Consider the following 17,685-nt stretch of genomic DNA (forward strand, 5'->3'; position numbering starts at 1 on the left):
AGCACCGTGCAGGTGACATACATGCAGCTCAACCCGTGTCACCGTCAGGCTCCCATCTCCAGAGAGATTTGAAAGGATCTCTGGTTTTCACGTCTGTGACTTTTCAAAGCTACATCACCTCCGGGATATAAAAAAGTACAGGTGACCCTTGAACAACAAGGGTTTGACCTGCATGGGTCCACTTATACATGGATTTTTTTTTTTTCAGCAGTAGAGACTGCAGTACTACACAGTCCATGGTTGGTTGAACGTGCGGGTACAGAGGAGCCAACTCTAAGTTGTACACCGATTAACCCCCTGTAGTTCAAGGGTCAGCTGTCTTCTGAGAGGCGTACAGATTTGTCACAACTAGTGGGTTTGCCAAAGCTCATGGAACTGTACACTTAAAATGGGTGTATCTTATTGTATATAACTCACGCCTCAAAAAAGTTGATTTTTTTAAATATTCTAATCGAAAAGTCAAACGTGATTTCGAAAGCTTTAGAGAAGAACTGGAGTAGAGAAAGAAACAGTTATTAATCAGAGTTCAGTCTCTTCAAAAAGTTTTAATAGCTTTGTTTTCCAAGCTGTTTAAAAGTCAAGTGTCCTTTTACATTGATTGTCATCCCCAGGGAAAGGAAAGCCTCTTCAGCGCAAGGTAAAACCACCTAAAAAGCACGAGGAAAAGGAGAAGAAGGGAAAGGGGAAGCCCCAGGAGGACGAGCTGAAGGACTCCTTGGCCGAAGACGACAGCTCCTCCACCACCACAGAGACCTCCAGCCCAGACACAGACCCGCTCCCCAGGGAGGTAGGACGGCCCGCAGGGCAGGGGTCACACACCGTGAACGCGCTGCGCTCAACACGCGCACACGCCCGAGGGCCAGTGCTCGGGAGTGCACAGGCGCTCCCAGGCAGTCACTCCCTGCAGAAGCGCCACTGCGCTGGGCCTGAAAGTCTTCACTTCCCCGGGGAACAAATTAGGAAGCCTGCTAATAAGGTGAAATAGTTAGAGATTGGAAACACAGCTTGAAAGTTAGGGACCATCTGGAATAGGAACGACTCTGGCTCATGCAAATTGTTTCAGATTTTAAATATCCAGAGAGGATGAGGAGGAATTCTGTCACTTGGATGGATTATAGTGGCCGTGTCCTGCCGTATCACTGCTGCTGCAGTGGGCCCCCGTAGCAGGTGGCGCAGGGGCTGTGACCTCGGCACGCCGGGAGGCCGCCTCCTCATCCTCCGCTCCCGGGGGTGGGGGGTCACGAGCATCAGGGCTAACACTGCAAAATGTCCAGACACCGTGGCCATGAGATAAATGGAGGGTAATGTTACGCTTGTGACTGTGTCAGGGAGCGTGAGTTATAAGTGGTATGCATGCAGAAAAGTGAGGGCGTACTTCTGTTTCGGCATTTCTATTTTTAGATAACTGTATTTCAAATTTAAAATGATCCAAATAGAGCCTTTAATATTGTAGAGCAGAATTCTTTTTCAGTCGTAATCTAGTGGCTTAAGAAATCATTTCTTAAAGATATCCAGCAGTGTCATCCACATATATTAATTTTTAAAATAAAATGTCCACGTGACACTTTCTGGCCAGCCGCCCTCCCCTGTGCATCCCTGACGTTTGGCGGGTGCTCTGGGCCAAATGTCAGGGTTGGGGCTGGCGTTGTGTCCCGTATCTCCTCTGTGACAGATGACTGCAGAGGAGCAGAATGCCAGCTACTGATCCCCGAGTGGGGTCCCAGCCGTCTCTGATATGAATAAGCGTTTGGAAAGCGTTCTCAGCACAGACTTGCTCCACAACTTTGCCCCACTTCCTTTCTGCCTTTCCGGCATTTTCCTAACCACTCCTCAGCGGACCCCCTCTGTGCACCCACTGGCATCATTCTCCCTTCTCTGCTGTTGGTTTTCTCCTGGTTGTCCCATCTCCTGCCCTGTCATTTGCTTCCTTACAGACACAGCTCAGGACTGGCGGCCTCCGTGCCTGTTACCCTTCTCCCGGCTGAGCAGTCTGTAGGCCTCCCCCTCAGCACTCTTGTGTAGAGCTCGTGTGCTCTTGTCTCTTTGTGACTGATCTGTTTGCCAGTTTTGTGCGTTTTCTTCCCAACTGGATTTCAATCTTGGGAGGTCATTTTCTCTTGGATGTATGCCTTCTCCAACCCTATTCTACCCATGCGTTCAGCAGATACATGTTGAGTACCTGAGTGCTGGGTGCTTGAGAAGCAGCCATGGACAAAAGAACCAGGTTCTTGTCCTGCAGGGGCTCACGGTCTACAGAGTTCTTGACCAGTCGGGTGTTCCGGAAATACTTACTGCATGACTCAGAATAGTCTCAAGAGGTGTATGGGCAGGAGGCTGTTTTACCCTTTCTCTGCAGTTAGATAGATCGGTCTGTGTGACCTGTTAAAATCCAGGCTGCCGGAACCGTGCAGCCGGATGCTGTCGGGTGGACGCTCATCTGCCCTGTGTTGGGAGCTCCCCCCATACCCACGGCTCTGCCCTTCGGCCGGGTATGTCTTCCCCCGATTGGCCCTGTGCACCCTAAACACAGAACCAGGTTTCTGTTTTCTTCATTTCCCATCTGTGCTGTGTGTGGTCCTTCTGCGCGTGAGCAGTGCACGCCCGCTCCACAGGCGGCTCCCGGGCGGGGTCACCGGTGCCTGAACGATACCTGCCCTGTTTAGAGACCAGCCCCCTGGGCTCACGCCTGGGTGTTGCGGCAGCATCACCTTACTCTGAAACGCACGGTACGGTCTCCGTGCTCACCTGGTCGAGGACCCAGGGGCAGCACTGCTCTGAGATGCAGCTGGGCTGTGGCCTTCTCAGGCCACATCGCCAGTCGTGTGTAACTCTGTATTGTAGTCCTGACTTAACTTTTCTTGTACAAAAGGCAAGATTTTGCTCCCCAGTGCTTAAAAACAAGAAGCTACCCGTCTGTTGCTACCACTGTCAGCACCCACCCCAGTCAGGATATGAGTATAAGTTAAAGTGACATTCGTTCTAACTCACACTCACCAAAACATAATTTATAGTAAATCAAAGACTGAAAAATTGACAGACCCACAATAAAGAGAGATTTGAAGAAAGGAGCTTATCATTTTTATACATGTGATGTGTGTATCTACTACATGTTTGATTTTGTGTCTCTGCCTTCAGACAGGACTATATCAGGCATTTTTGTTAATCATTCTCAGCAGTTGTGTCAATTTTTTTTTTTACAGGATACAGAAAAGCAAAAGGGAAAACAAGCCATGCCTGAAAAACATGAAAATGAAATGTCTCAAGTGAAACAGAAAAGCAAAAAACTCTTAAATGTTAAGAAAGAAATCCCAACAGATGTGAAACCCAGGTAAGAAAAATGAGTTCAGAGAAATGAGGTATGTAAAAGAAGTTACTGGTGAGAACCAGGTAATGTTTTCGTTTGCTTGGTTGGTTTTTAGGGGGTTTTTTGCAACAAAAGCTGCATACCTCATGACGTTCCTCTGGGGTTTTTTCTAATGCCCAGTGTTCACTGTCTCTGGTGAGGGACAGCCACATGCTTCCGATGTCAGAAGTATAAAAGGCAGAGTTAAAGCTACTTGTGAAAATGGAGGAGGAAAATGTAGGTTGGTGATCTGTTTCCCGGCAGAGAGCCGTTTCACTTCTGCACAAAGATGGCCTTGGTGGTTTAGCGGCAGGTATGAGCATAACTTCTCTCAGCTAGAGCTCTGAGTCTGCTCGCTAACCCAGAGCTGCCATTGGGATCTAGAATTCTGTGCTGTAAAACTTGGGAGAACTTATTCTTAACCTTAAAAAAAAACAGTGCTCAGGGCAGATGTGACTACCAGACAGTTCTGCCATGATGTAGCTCCGGTCCAGTTCCCGTGGGGCAGGTCCTGTTGGGCCTCACAGGGAGGGCGACCTGCAGAATGTTGCCCCAGGTCAGTGACTGAGTTGAACTATTGGGTTATTCGTTACCAAGTTTACGTCGTACTTTCACTAAACTTTGGGTCTGTCTAGTAAACTAATCCTAGTTTCAGTGTGGTTAATAATGCCCTTTCTAGCTCACCATATAAAGTGGCCATCTGCGTGGAAGCCAGTATTTGCCTTCTTGTGTGGTAAGTGGGCATCGACCTAGGAAGTTGAGGGAATTAGGTATAAATTGATAAAGGAAGACATTTATCATTAGAATTGCCCTTAGCTGTGCGGGTCTGTTCTTACTCTGATTCCAGGAATAAAACTTGAGCTCTGCAAAAACATCAATAAGCTAGACTCTGTCCCTAGATTATACAGCTTAACTCGACAGGGGCCGTCTGTTCTGTAGAACCAGAAGCTAATAAGAAATTAGTGATTACTGCAGTAAAATTTAACCTTGTCCCTGAACTTATGAAATAACACAGGATGTGGCAGTGATTAGTAACAGAGTATTTATACCTAAAAGTTACCCTTTTGTGCAAAATGTCAGTTTAAGTGACCTAACCCCACGATTCGTTGAGAACGATCTGACCCAGTTAGAAGCAATGTCAAGTGGAGTAATGGCTGATACACTTGAGTCTCCCCTGAGAGGAATCAGCCTGAGGTACTTTGGTGCTAATGTTCTGGCACCCCAGGACAGGAATTAACCCTCGTCTAGTGGCTAGGGATTATTCTTCTAGACCTTTTTCAGGCTTAGTTGACTGATCAGATGTTTTAAAGTAAATGAGGCTAAAAAATCCAAATTATGAAAAACCCTAGTTTCTACATATGCTGAGATTTTGTGAGAATGGACAGTCATGCTATCATTCTTATGATCGTAAATTTTAAAACCCAGCTTCTAAGAATTATCTTAGTGAAACCATTTCATAGGTGGCTATCACCAAATCTGCACTGTTTATTCTCCTTGATGCCTGAGGTCAGTATTTTTAAGACAGATCGTACGTACATGTTAGTCCTACCTCTCATCCCTCTTCCATTGATTTCTGTCATATTCTGATTTTTTTATGAAATAAGTTGGCCATTAGCAGATTTGACTTTGAAAGTTTGTAAACGACTCCACTTGATGCCCCTGACTTTGCAGGGATGTTGAGTTTGCTGGTAAACCCAAAGCCAGAGCTGCCCGCTCTCCAGCCCCCGTTAGGAGGCAGTGAGAGTGGTTAACTCATGTCCTTTTGATGTGTAGTTAACAGAGAAATCATTACCAGAAGACAGTTTAAGCAATGTGCTCTAAATTGTCTTTTGTAACTGGAGAAATCTATATCAACCCTGGTCTTCTCATCTCCTGTATCTAACCTCTTTAAACTCACTGATCTTGTTTTGTGTTTTTCTGGATTCAGGGATAAAAGTATTGAGTCAGAATCTTTTAGTACATCAGTCAAATTCAGAGTTCAAGACCTTTTTTTAATAACCAGAAAGGTGGCCTCTGAATAGAGCCGTTTGCTGTCTCCACTCGGTTGTGACAGTAAATCCCCTGTGCTGTCCTGTGCTGGTCCCGCCCCAGTGACACCTGACGTTCCTGTCACCTAAGAAGTGCTCTCAGCGTGTTATATGTGATTCCACATATCTGAAGGAAATAGAGGCACATTTTTTAAAAAGAGATATTAATAAGGCATATATTATGACTTTCTTTTGGAAGATTTATCTGGTGGGGAAAAAGCATTTATATATCAGTTGGCCAGAAAGCTGATGTTCTAATAGTAAAATCTGTGGGTTTAGCTCACATTTGCTTTATCAAAAATTAGTCCTTAAATATTATCAGTATTGTTGGAACATTATATTATATCACCTCCAGGCCAGAAGACCCAAATCTTTAAATGCTGGAGAATTCATTTTCCTATAAGTAAGTAAGTGGTAATAAGAGGAATGGCTCCGACGTGGTCTTTGCCTGTGTAGCCCCATCCTACCTAACTCCCAAGAGTTGACTTCAGCAAAACCACTAGGAGTGTGGAGCAGAGGGTTACAAGGGCAGAGATCTGGTCTCCCCTTTTTTTCCAGCTTATACGCTGTAGAAGTGGGTCTGCAGACCTCCAGAAGACTGTATTTTAGGTCAGAGATGCCAGGGAATGAGAGATGTCGGACACTAAAAGGACTTCAGGAGACCAGGAAAGGCGCAGGGCTCCCTGGTTTAGGATACCAGCTCTCCATTGATTCTTTTGTTTTCTGTTTATCAACGTATGTTTACGTAACTTAAGTGTAATAATCTAAAATAAGCAAAGTGTGTTATAGAATGATTGTACCCTCTGTCAGAGTCTGCTTGAACAGCGCACTCGGCTCGGGGCCGTGGGTGCCCCAGTGCATGCTCCGGCCTCCAGGCCCTCAGCACTGGGAAGGCCCTCACCTTGCCCTCAGCTCTCTGCCTCCCCTCTTCCCCCAGACGGGGGCAGCAGGAAACTCATGAGCATGCGTTAGCGTCCCAGCGAGCTTTCTGTTCTTCTCTTCTCCAAGGAATCACCTAAATTAAGTTGGCCCTTAACCGTTTTATTCAGAAGCCTTAAAAAAGGCTTCTTGGTCGAGATCATCTGGTTTAACTTAGGAAAGTATGAGTCAGCAGAAGTAAAGTAGTTGTCTGGCACCTTTTTTTCTTAAAAACCAACTAACTCCACGGTGGTGCAGAGTGAAGCTTTGTATAGACAGTCGCCAGCCCCACACTTACAAACGACTTGCTTACAAACAGCTCACACCCACCCAGCTCCACCACCACCACTGGGTGTCTCTGTCAGGGGAGCCTTTGTTTTTTAAAAGGTGGCATTTTTTTTTTTTAATTATTTATTTATTTTATTTATTTATTTATGGCTGTGCTGGGTCTTCGTTTCTGTGTGAGGGCTTTCTCCAGTTGCGGCAAGCGGGGGCCACTCTTCATCGCGGTGCGCAGGCCTCTCATTATCGCGGCCTCTCTTGTTGCGGAGCACAGGCTCCAGATGCGCAGGCTCAGTAATTGTGGCTCACGGGCCTAGTTGCTCCGCGGCATGTGGGATCTTCCCAGACCAGGGCTTGAACCCGTGTCCCCTGCACTGGCAGGCAGACTCCCAACCACTGCGCCACCAGGGAAGCCCGTGGCATTTTTAAATAACCCTGTCAGTCAGAAGTAGAAGGGCAGACGATGTATAAAACTGTAGCATTAATAGTCTCGCCCGTAAACGGATTTTTTCATATCAGTTTGTTATCCCACCGAAAATTCTACTTATGTGGGTTAACCGAACCCTTCGAATTTTTGGCTAGCTCTTACACTAATTCCAAATATACTAACACTTTATTATAGAAAAATTGTGAAATATAAAGAAACAAAAAAATGAAAATGACCTTTGACCTCCTACCTTATAAAATGTTTGTAAAGAGCCTCTGTTAAAATTTATCTGTTTATGAAGTCATGCTTCACGTACTGTTCTGTCATCTGCTTATGTTTTTTGCTGGGGGCGGGTGGCGGGGGCGGTGCTGGTGGTGCCGTTGGATCTGGAAAGCCTGACCCGTTCTGACCTTTGCACTCTGGTGTGGACCAGCGTGGTCTCTGCCTGGCCCCGAGCCCAGCAGGAATTGGCCGCCCCCCAGGGAGTGCGAACTCGGAGGGGCAGCGGAAGGAGGAGGAACCTGAAGGGTGGGGCTGGGGGCAGAGCAGCGCGTGGGAATCACACGCCCGAGGGCTGGGGCAGGACGTGCGCTACAGTGGAGAATGCCAGACACGTACCCATTTAGAACATCTGTGTCGACCGGTAAACTTTGTAAGATTTTCGATGAAAAGCAAGCTATTGGCTCAGCCTTAAACTGACAGCTTTGCAGCCATCACCAGGAGCCCAGTGGAGATGCGTGATGATTTTTGGAAGAATTCTCGTCAGGGGCCGCTGGGTTCTGTCCGCTGTGTCCCACCGTTCCCCGGGAAGACGTCCTTTTCCTGGTCTGTGTCAGCCCAGCTCCTGTCAGAGGCCTCCCAAGCCTGCGACTTGATCTTGGTGGGCAGCACAGAAGCAGCTTTGTAAAAAAGGTGTTTAGGGTCCATGTATTTCCATTGTTCACCAGGCTACTTTATGTGGGCCATCTCCCCAGTTCATTTCTCCTAGAGATTGCTTCTCTCGGCAAATTTTAATGTTTTCTTCATCAGGCTGTGGAAACTCAAAATAGCCGAGGTGCCGCCCATTTTGCCTTGCTGACAGGAAGGTCAGAGCCAATTCATTGTCCTGTTTATATATGTTTATTATGTTAAGCTTACCTCTAAATATTTTAGAAGAAATATACTCTAAATAGATTAATAAAAATAATATTTAAGTTTTCACCTAAGATGAACCCTGAGTTCAAGAATAAAGAAGAATATTCATCTCCCCCACTCAACCTCCACCTTAGGCAAATAAAGCGGTCCTGCTATTCTGCCATGGGCTCTTGGGGTAGGTCACCCAGGAACTTAGCCCTGGTCAGTACACAGTGCCCGTGAGAAAAATGCGTTCAAGGTTTTGAGTAGCAGAACCTTTGGCATGTCTAAGTCTGAGACCCTTCAGAATCTCCATATTCCGGAGTCCCACAGGCAGTCTAGCTGCCGGGTGAGACTCACTCACGAGCAGGATGACTGCACTTAGTAGCTCCTAAACGGCTAGTCTGTGCCAGCAGCTTCATACACCTTATCTGATGCAGGGGTTCCCACCCATTACATACTATTAAACAACGGGCCTCAGTTCCTTGTCCGCACTCAGAACAGCAGAGGATAAATCTGCAAGTGCGCGTCTCCTGAACAGTACTGGAGGTGCTTGGAACACGGCCAGCCCTCAGGACTGTGGGTTGATAATGCCTCAGGAGGCCAAATGAGTAAAAGAAGGTGTTGAAATTGTAGAGGGGTCAGTGACTTCTCCTCTCTACTCTGAAACAAAGGGCTGCGTTTGAATGTTCCACCTGTGATTGTCTTTCAGTTCTTTAGAGCTACCATATACCGCCCCTTTGGAAAGTAAACAACGTCGAAATCTCCCAACCAAGATTCCTCTTCCAACTACATTGACAGGTGGATCCAAACCGCGAAATTCCCAGAAAACAAAAGGTATTTTCATTTTTCATCATACAGATGCCCTAATGATTCGTTGTGTTAGTAGTTGTGAGTTGGCAGTGATCAGTCAGTAGTTACCAGTCATAGGACGGCTACGGTTGGGTTCTCATTCTCGTTAGAAGAGAATGGGTTCTTTGAAATTGGCCCGAAAGAAAGGAATTATCCTCCATAACAGCCTTCTTTTCTGAATTCTGTACAGGTACAAACAAGTTAGTGGATAACAGGCCACCTGCCCTAGCAAAATTCCTCCCAAATAGTCAAGAACTAGGCAACACCAGTAGCTCAGAAGGTGAAAAAGACTCTCCACCGCCAGAGTGGGATTCTGTGCCCGTTCACAAGCCCGGCAGCTGTAAGTATGGTGACCTGGAGACCACAGGCTCTCCGCACCCACAGCCCACCCAACTCTGGGCCGGAGAACTGCGGGGGGGATGGCTGGGGCACGTATTGCTTTAGAAGGAGACCCAGTGTCTAGTCTGCCGGAGCCGGCTCGTAGCAGCCAGCAAAAGCTGCTGTTAAATAGTCTGCTAGTCGTTAAACTGTTGTAGCTTAATCGGCCGTGGTGGGAGTATTTATACCAGAGAAATCAGCAGACAATTCAGAGGGCTAGTAAGCCAGCACCCCAGTGCCGAGTGTAGGGAATGGAAAGATCTGCGTAGAGCGGTGAATCATCCAAAGAAGTACTACCTCCTGAAAGCGTTAACTCAGCAGCCCTTTACCTGACTAGTTTCTCATACATTTACAGTGTTAACTGTTTTTTGTAAAAATGCAGTTTATTCCCAGTTTACCCACATCTTTTCCATAAACCTATGTTAGTTCTCTCACTAGCCTCTTGACCTTGTTCCTCCGGTCAGGCCTGCAGGAAATTGTGAAAGTAGCACCATCTCCTAGAAGAGGGTGGAGGTCCTCGCCCTCTAGAAATTTAGGACCTGGAACAGAAGACGACAGAGACCAGCACAGTGAGGGCCTGGTGGCAGGGCTTGGGGGGTCAGTCCCTTAGGGCTGATTTGTCTACACTCACTGAGGTGTCAGAACGGCCTCTGTTTGACCCATTTGTGCCAAAGGGAAAATGAGGGTTGAGCACCAGGTTTGAGGTGAAGGAGGCTTAGAGAAGAGGGAGTGGTGAGTTGAATGAGGGCGAGGAACTCAGAAACTCAGGTGAGGTGTGCGTTAAACACGCACCTTTGTAAATACATACTGGAAAGAGATGCTCCCTGGGTTAAAACCTGCAGCCCCGTAATTGCTGTGAAACTTTCTGGTGCCTTATAGTACTGTATTTTTGCCTGAGATGAGAGATATAATCCAAAATCCCTGGTCATTCAAGAAGTGTTGAACGAGTCTCTGGGTCGTCCCGGTGTCCAGGCTGATGCTTTCGAGTCCTTAGGTCCCCTCTGAGGTTTCAGTTGGACATTGGTCCTCAGCTTATACCCTGGGATTGGGGTGGTTCCTGCACAGAGGAAGCTGCGTTCCAGTGTAGGGAATAAATACCATGTGCCCAGGGAGCCGGTTTCATGGGGTTGCCTGGGGCCCAGTGAAGTAAACGCAAGCCCTGCTGGCATCAGCACCGACACAAGCCCGAGGGGTATCCTGCAGGGAAGAAGGTGTGGGCATCAGGTCAGCAAACCCCAGAGCAGGTGAAGAAGGGGTTCTCCACGTAAGCAAGGGTGAGAGCAGGGCGGGTGGAGACGGGTCGGTGGATAGGTGCCAGGACCATGGGGGAGGGGCAGGGAGAGTCACCGGGGCGGGTGCACGGTGGCGCCGGAGATGGGACAACTCCGCCTTCGAAGAGAAGGGTGCTTTGTTTGGTGGTGCTGGGCCGGGGCCTTGACACAGCGCGGGAACTCGTAGCCTCACTCAGGCCCCAGCCCCCAGGCTGTTGGGAGAAGCACCCGGTGCTGGAGGGAATGGTCGGGGCAGGGGAACCACCATGCAGAGCCGGCTTGGGTTCTGGAAGTGAGGGGGACAGGCCCTCCCACGGAGGGGGAGCAGAGCAGACCGTCCTCACTGTAAAGGCTCGAAAGGCCCGCCAGGAGGGGGCCGGGGAATAGGCCCCAAGCCGGGCAAAGCCTGCTGGGCAGGGAGGAGAAACGAGGGGGACGACGGGCCGGGTGTTGGCCAGGGTAACGGGCGAGTGGGCAGCCGTGCAGACCGGGGGCCCCAGAGGCCGAGCTCGCAGAGGCCGGGCCCCTTCCTCACACTTCGCATCACAGTAGCTGGAGCAGCACCCAGGTGTGCACCATAGATGCGCGAGGTAGTACCTTTTTCTGATACAAGTTGTATGTTTCCATTCGGTGAGTGCAGAATCAGTATTATTTTGTGACACTGAGAGCTTTTCTGTTTTAAATTTTTAAAACCGCTGTACCTTAAAGGGCAGCAGGAATATAGTAGGCGTTCCTATCCTTGTGAAGCAGGGACCGGGAGCGGCCCCGCACCAGGCCGGCCCACGGAGTGCGGGGGTCATCCTGGAGGAGCTGGGGGTGTTCTCCTGGGCCCCGCACCTGCGCAGTTCGGACCTGTGTGGAAGCGCAGAGGCTTTCAGGTCCCGGCGGAGACTCCACCTGCCCGTCCCTGAGGGGCGTAGAGAGGCCTCCTCCCAGCCTGAGGTGTGGGAGGGAGAGGACTGCACCCTCCGCAGGGCCTGCAGAACGCAGCCAGCCGGGAGGTGGGTCACATCGGTGATTCCGGGAAAGGCCCAGAATGCAGAGAGAGACACGACTTGCCTTTTTTTTCTTTAATCAGAACACGTATGACAGCTGTAGGTTTTTCTTGTTAGAAGCACTTGAGTCCTGCATAGAACCAGCTAGAACGCCAGAAGTAACCGAAACTGAAGGGTAAAAATCCAAGTATCACATTGAGACCCTTTGTTTTTAACTTCCAGCTACCGACAGTCTTTATAAACTCTCTCTGCAAACCCTCAACGCAGACGTCTTCCTAAAACAACGCCAGACCTCGCCGCCGCCCAGCTCCCCGTCGCCGCCCGCCGCGCCCTGCCCGTTCACGCCCCGGGGCAGCTACAGCAGCATCGTCAACGGCAGCCCCGGCAGGTAGGCCCGCGGCCCCCGCCTGTGCCGCGCTAACCCGGTGCTGCTCCCCGTGGGTGGGAATCCTCGGTGGCCGCAGACGGCCATCCCTTCTCGCCTCTTCCCTCGGCGGGCTCAGCGCCCTCCCCGCGGCGCCACCTTCCCACCCGTCACCCGTGCCCGGGGGGCACCAGGGTCACGCTCTGGGCCAGGAGCCAGGAGCATACTCAGCGTGGACTGAAGACCCACAGCAGCTGCACTGTGGGCCAGGCAATGGGTCTGTGGGTCGTTCCCTCTGACCTGAGGCGGGTGAGCGTAGCAGCGAAAGGGTGGGACCTGGAGGAGGCAGGAGCCGAACAGGGAGGGCTTCTGCCCGGCAGTGACAGTGACCCCGATGGTGATGACACTCGGGCAGGAGCCCCTGTTCCCACACACGTGGCGGCGCCCAGCCCGACCCACGGCCACCCTGCCCGTGTGGGAAGAGGCAGGAGGCCCTGGGCCTGGTGGGCACTGGCCGCCGGGGCCCTCGCACGGGGGCTGCTCACCCGCCCGCACGCTCCGCTCCGTCCAGCTGCCCGGCATTCCCTCCGGGACGGGGCTGCCTCCTTTCCTGGCCCCTGCCTCTCTCCCGCACCTGGAATTTTACCTTTCCCCACATTCCTTCTCCCCGGCCCCCCCAGGCTACACAGCCTCAGGCCACAGAGCATTTCCTGAGGGCTGGCCAGGCCCTGTGGGCTGCCCGGGGCTGTCCCCGGCTCCCTTCACCAACCCCGGTCCGGCCGCCTCGCAGGCCCTGGGACGCCTCGCAGGCCCTGGGACACGTGCGCGGGGGGCAGTGCCCACGAGGACTGAGCTTTTCTCTCCTGGCTTCTTCCCTCAAGCGACTCTAAAACAAAGCAGTCAAATGGAAGCAAACACAAACTGACGAAAGCAGCCTCGCTCCCAGGCAAGAATGGCAACCCCACTTTTGCTGCAGTCACGGCCGGGTACGACAAGAGCCCAGGTGAGTGCTTGGCACTGGGAGACCGGGCGCCGCTGGGCCTCGGGCCTGGTGGAGGCACCTGCGGCCTGGCTGCTTTGATTGATTCGGAGCCCATTGTTACAGGTGGGAACGGCTTTGCTAAGGTTTCTTCAAGCAAAGCAGACTTTTCCAGCAGCCTTGGCGTGCCACACACTCCCGTTGACAGCGATGGCTCAGACAGGTACGCTTGGCCCTTCTTACCAGGGGGAGGCAGGAGGGTTTCGCAGGCCAGTTTAGCATCTTCTATCGTATGTGTGCTGCGAGGCGTTTGCCCCTAGGTGACAAGCAGGTGTTTGTCGAGGCGGTCAGGAGCCTCTCTGTTGGGTGGGGCAGAGCCCCGAGTGCGTGCTCCCACCTGGCTCCCTGACGGGAGGAGGGGCCGCGACGTGTCCCGCCCCAGCGGAGAGGGAGGCAGACGTGCGTTCCGCCTTCTGAGTCTCTTCTGATTCTTCTCCGTTATCATGGTTGTTGTGAAAAGGATGTGATCCGATCATTAGAAATAAATAGAAGAACAAAAATGCACTCGAGAGGAAGGACACGGGACAAATTCTAGGCAGTTTATTGTAAATTATTGGACAGGCCACTTCTTTGACCCAGAGCAACCACAGTGGCCTGGTGGCATGCAGCGACTGCCTCGGTTCATTTTCCCAGATAAATAACAATGACAATAAGATTATAACTGTCAGTAAGTAGAGTCCCAGTTTTACCTGCTTGACACTAAAAGGAAATCCTAGATTTGAAATAATTTTTTAATAAATCTTCCATTACCGAAAGGGAAACAAGGAAGAAACGCCTCTTTTCTCTGCATGACACTTGCTCTGAGCCAGGCCGTCAGCTCGCGACAGGGTAGCCTGGGCTCTGAAGTCCTCCGTGCCTTCCTCCTCTGTGTTATGGAAGGTGTTTCCAGTCCCCACTCCGCCTGTAATGCGTGAGCCCCCAGCTGAAGCAGCGCCTCCTGTGTGTGAAGCCGTGCGTGACGGATCTGTCTCCACTAACCATCACATTTTTGTGTGTTGCATTTTCCTCTCATAACGTTCAGCTCGGGTTTGTGGAGTCCCGTCAGCAACCCCAGCAGCCCTGACTTCACACCCCTCAATTCGTTCTCGGCCTTTGGAAACTCTTTTAACCTAACTGGTGGTGAGTGTTTAACACTAGACCCATGACTAATGAGCCTGTGGACAAGGACGGAGGGAGGATAAGGTCCACTTTCACGTGTGGAGGAAAGTACGATGGTCATTTAGTGGACATTTTTAAAGGATGCCTTTCCCTGTATCAGTGCAGTCAGGCGGCAGCAGATGGGCCGACTTCAGGGAAGTGGGTCTGTCCGTGCTCTCCTGGACGGGGTCTGGCACAGCCGCCCAGGTGCGAGGAGGCCCAGCGAGAGGCCCTCAGAAGGGTCCCCTGTCCGCTCGGCACCCCAGCCCGAAGGTGCGGTGGTCTGCTCGATGCTCTGCAGGTCCCAGCTGGCTCGTGTTCCACAGAACTGACTTAAGAGCTGCAAGAAAGGATTCTGCGTCTGAGATGTGACCCCCGGCCATGCTAGGGCTCTTTATTTTTCTTGCTGTCCAGAATTAGGGGCAACTGGGTGAATTTCACATTAGCTGTGATTGTCATGTTTGCACTTGACCGTCCAGTGATAGGTGTGGGTGAGGTATTCAGACCGCGTGCTGGGGTCTGGAGAACACCCCCCCCCGCACCCCGTTTTCCCCGAATGTGGTGGGAGCTGATGGAGGGGGTGGGATGGCTCCAGGTGAGCAGCGGGGGGACGCAGACCCCTGAGGGGACGCCCCACCTGCCCGGGGGAGCACGGCCAGATCCAGCACGGACTTGCCTTTGCTTCCTCACTTCCAGAAGTTTTCAGCAAGCTCGGGTTATCGCGATCGTGCAATCAGGCCTCACAGAGGAGCTGGAGTGAGCTGAGCAGTGGCCCCTCGTACCTCTGGGACTCTCCAGCAACCGAGCCCAGCCCTTCCTGGCCAGCCAGTTCCGGTTCCCCGACCCACGCGGCCACAGTGAGTCCTGGGCTTGCGCCCTGCCCGCTCACACGTCATCACTGCTGTCGCTGTCCTGTGGGTGGTGCTGACAGATACAAATGACAGACAGCAGCTCGGAAGGCGTGGCTTAGCGCTTTCACCATCTCTGCTGCTGTCTCCATTTCTGCCAAAGTGACCATCACTCTTCAGAGCCGTGATGGTCAAGAAGTTAGTTACGGCAGGAACAGCTGAGCAGCTGGGGGGTGACGTCTGAATCCTCTCACTTCAGCCTCTCCCGACTGAATCAGACCGCGGGGTGGCTGGTGGCCCGTCTCAGGTCCCACCACCTCCAGAGTCAGACAGTGCCAGAGCTCGGCACATGCCTGATCCCGAGAAGCACCCGCGTCTCGGCTTGAGCTTTTCTAGAGCTCTTTCTGTTTGCTTCTCAGCTAAATTGTTCTGCAAAGATCATGCTCCAAAAAAGTGTTCTTACCAAGGAAAGTGATTACTGGTTTCGGCTTTTACAAAATCGTGACAAATATGACCCCACTGTGATTACTTCTTCATCCTCAGGAAAACTAAATTAGATGTGCACGGTTTAATGGTAGATATTTTAGCTTCACAGATTCCAAAGTTTGTCTTCACTTGTAATCATTCTGTCCTCAGTTTTACAGTCATCTTAACCATTCTTTAAAACAGGGTCAGTCACGGGGAGGGGTAGGGGGAAGCTGGGACAAAGTGAGAGAGTAACGTTGACATATGTACACTACCAACTGTAAAATGGATGGCTAGTGGGAAGCAGCCGCATAGCACAGGGAGATCAGCTCGGTGCTTTGTGACCCCCCCTAGAGGGGTGGGATAGGGAGAGTGGGAGGGAGACGCAAGAGGGAAGAGATATGGGGATAGGGGAATACATGTATACATATAGCTGATTCACTTTGTTATACAGCAGCAACTAACAAACACACCATTGTAAAGCAATTCTACTCCAATAAAGATGTTAAAAAAAAAAAAAAAAGAAAGAAACAGGGTCAGTAACTGTTCGAGACTTTGCAGGCCATTATTTCTGGTGGAGCCTGTCCAGCTCCGCCCTGGGTGCAAAGGTGGCAGGGGCGGCTCGTAAACACACCGCTGAGGCCACGTCCCCCCCAACTTCAGCCACAGAAGCAGGCGGCTGGACTCAGCCCCCCGGCTGTGGTTTGCCGCCCCTTCTTTAAAACATCAGGACCGTCTGCTTAGACTCCGAGGTGGCTGTGTGTATAAAACATTTGTTTTAAAATAACTAAAATGAAAGCACCGTGCGGTCTAGCCCATTTTTAGCGTAACCGTCGCCGCTTTACCCCCTGCCTGCCTCCCTCGAGCCTGACACTCCCCGTTGTGTGTTTTGTTTCGTCAGCCGATCCTTGGCAGCACCAGCAGCCTGTGGTCCTCCACTCCGTTCAGCAGCTCCATCTGGTCCAGCAGCCTGCATAGCACCCTCCCCTTCACCAGCCCTGCCAACGCGCTGCCGAGTATCGGCCTCGTGGGCCCCGAAAGCCCCTCCGCTCCTCACACACCCTCCGCCGCCAGCCCCGCCGACGACCTGGGCCAGACCTACAACCCGTGGCGGATATGGAGTCCCACCATCGGAAGGAGGAGCTCCGACCCCTGGTCTAATTCGCACTTCCCTCACGAGAATTGAAATTAGGCAAAAAAAGAAAAGAAAAAAGTGGGGGCCCCTCGTCTAGATCATGATACGCCCATTTTCGAGACATCTTTTTAAGGCTCTTTCTTACCGCGGGAGCTTCCCACTCCCCACCCTCCTCATCTTTGCAAAACAGACTCAAGCAGGGCAGGCTTGTACCACTTGCTTCTTTCAGATCTTTCTTGCAATTATGATAATATGAGATTTGCTGTTGTGCTTTTAGAGAAAAGTCTGGACTCAGCCACAAACTCTAACAAGACCTGTACATCTGAAAACCTTAACTGTTATCAAGTTTCCACCACTTGTCTTCTTCCATTCTTTATTTATCTGTATGAACACAAATTTGACATTACAGCTAAGGAAATAACTTGAGTTGATTCAGAAGTCCTGGCATGTGACAATTTTATTAAATTACCAAGTTTGGTTTTTAATAATTTCAAAATATTATGCGCCAAGATCTAATTTTAAAAATGTATGAGGACTTTGTGCTGAAACATAGAGTATTTTTTTAAAATAAGGCTGTCTCGGTTTAAAAGCAGATTACAGAAATGTAAGTCAACTTTAAGAACAGTGAATGAATGTAAAAACATTCGGTTGAGACCATATGCATTTTCTGTGCTGTTTGTACTTGAGGTATGTAACATTTGTATACCTGAATTTATTTTAAAGATAAACTGAAATGCACATAGCCAAGTCTTGAGATACAAGATTGAATGTGTATTTCTTAAAAATACAACTTTGTGTTGTACTTTGAAATAAATGATGCTTTTTTCAAAAGCCTTGAATTGTTGTGTCTTTTTTTTTTTTTTTTTTTTTACACACAAGATGCATGTATTTAGATTCTCTTACACCAAAGTAAGCCATTCTGTCATGGCCTTATCCTGTGGAGTTGGACTTACCATGGCTAGAAGCACTGTGGTCTAATTAAATTCTGATTATTTCCGTAGTATTCCCTAAAGGCCCTTGATACGGACTTACCTGGTGGCGCAGTGGTTCAGAATCCACCTGCCAATGCAGGGGACACGGGTTCGAGCCCT

The 17,685-nt window shown here is 50.3% G+C and overlaps 1 protein-coding gene across 7 annotated transcripts in view; it reads left to right on the forward strand.

Moving 5' to 3' along the window:
• The window catches only part of TMEM131 (transmembrane protein 131), a 190,893-nt gene extending 173,465 nt beyond the window's left edge, over positions 1–17,428 (forward strand). For all 7 annotated transcript variants that reach the window (XM_057557969.1, XM_057557971.1, XM_057557972.1 and 4 more), the window contains 10 exons: positions 612–787; positions 3,201–3,328; positions 8,823–8,947; positions 9,153–9,302; positions 11,829–11,994; positions 12,852–12,973; positions 13,076–13,172; positions 14,031–14,128; positions 14,843–15,003; positions 16,361–17,428. In XM_057557969.1, coding sequence (XP_057413952.1) covers positions 612–787; positions 3,201–3,328; positions 8,823–8,947; positions 9,153–9,302; positions 11,829–11,994; positions 12,852–12,973; positions 13,076–13,172; positions 14,031–14,128; positions 14,843–15,003; positions 16,361–16,645 — 1,508 coding nt within the window. In that variant the 3' untranslated portion in view covers positions 16,646–17,428. The remainder of the gene's footprint in view (positions 1–611; positions 788–3,200; positions 3,329–8,822; positions 8,948–9,152; positions 9,303–11,828; positions 11,995–12,851; positions 12,974–13,075; positions 13,173–14,030; positions 14,129–14,842; positions 15,004–16,360) is intronic.
• Positions 17,429–17,685: the final 257 nt, after the last annotated feature.

This window comes from Balaenoptera acutorostrata, chromosome 12 (assembly GCF_949987535.1).
Source record: "Balaenoptera acutorostrata chromosome 12, mBalAcu1.1, whole genome shotgun sequence".
NCBI classification, from domain to species: Eukaryota; Metazoa; Chordata; class Mammalia; order Artiodactyla; family Balaenopteridae; genus Balaenoptera; species Balaenoptera acutorostrata.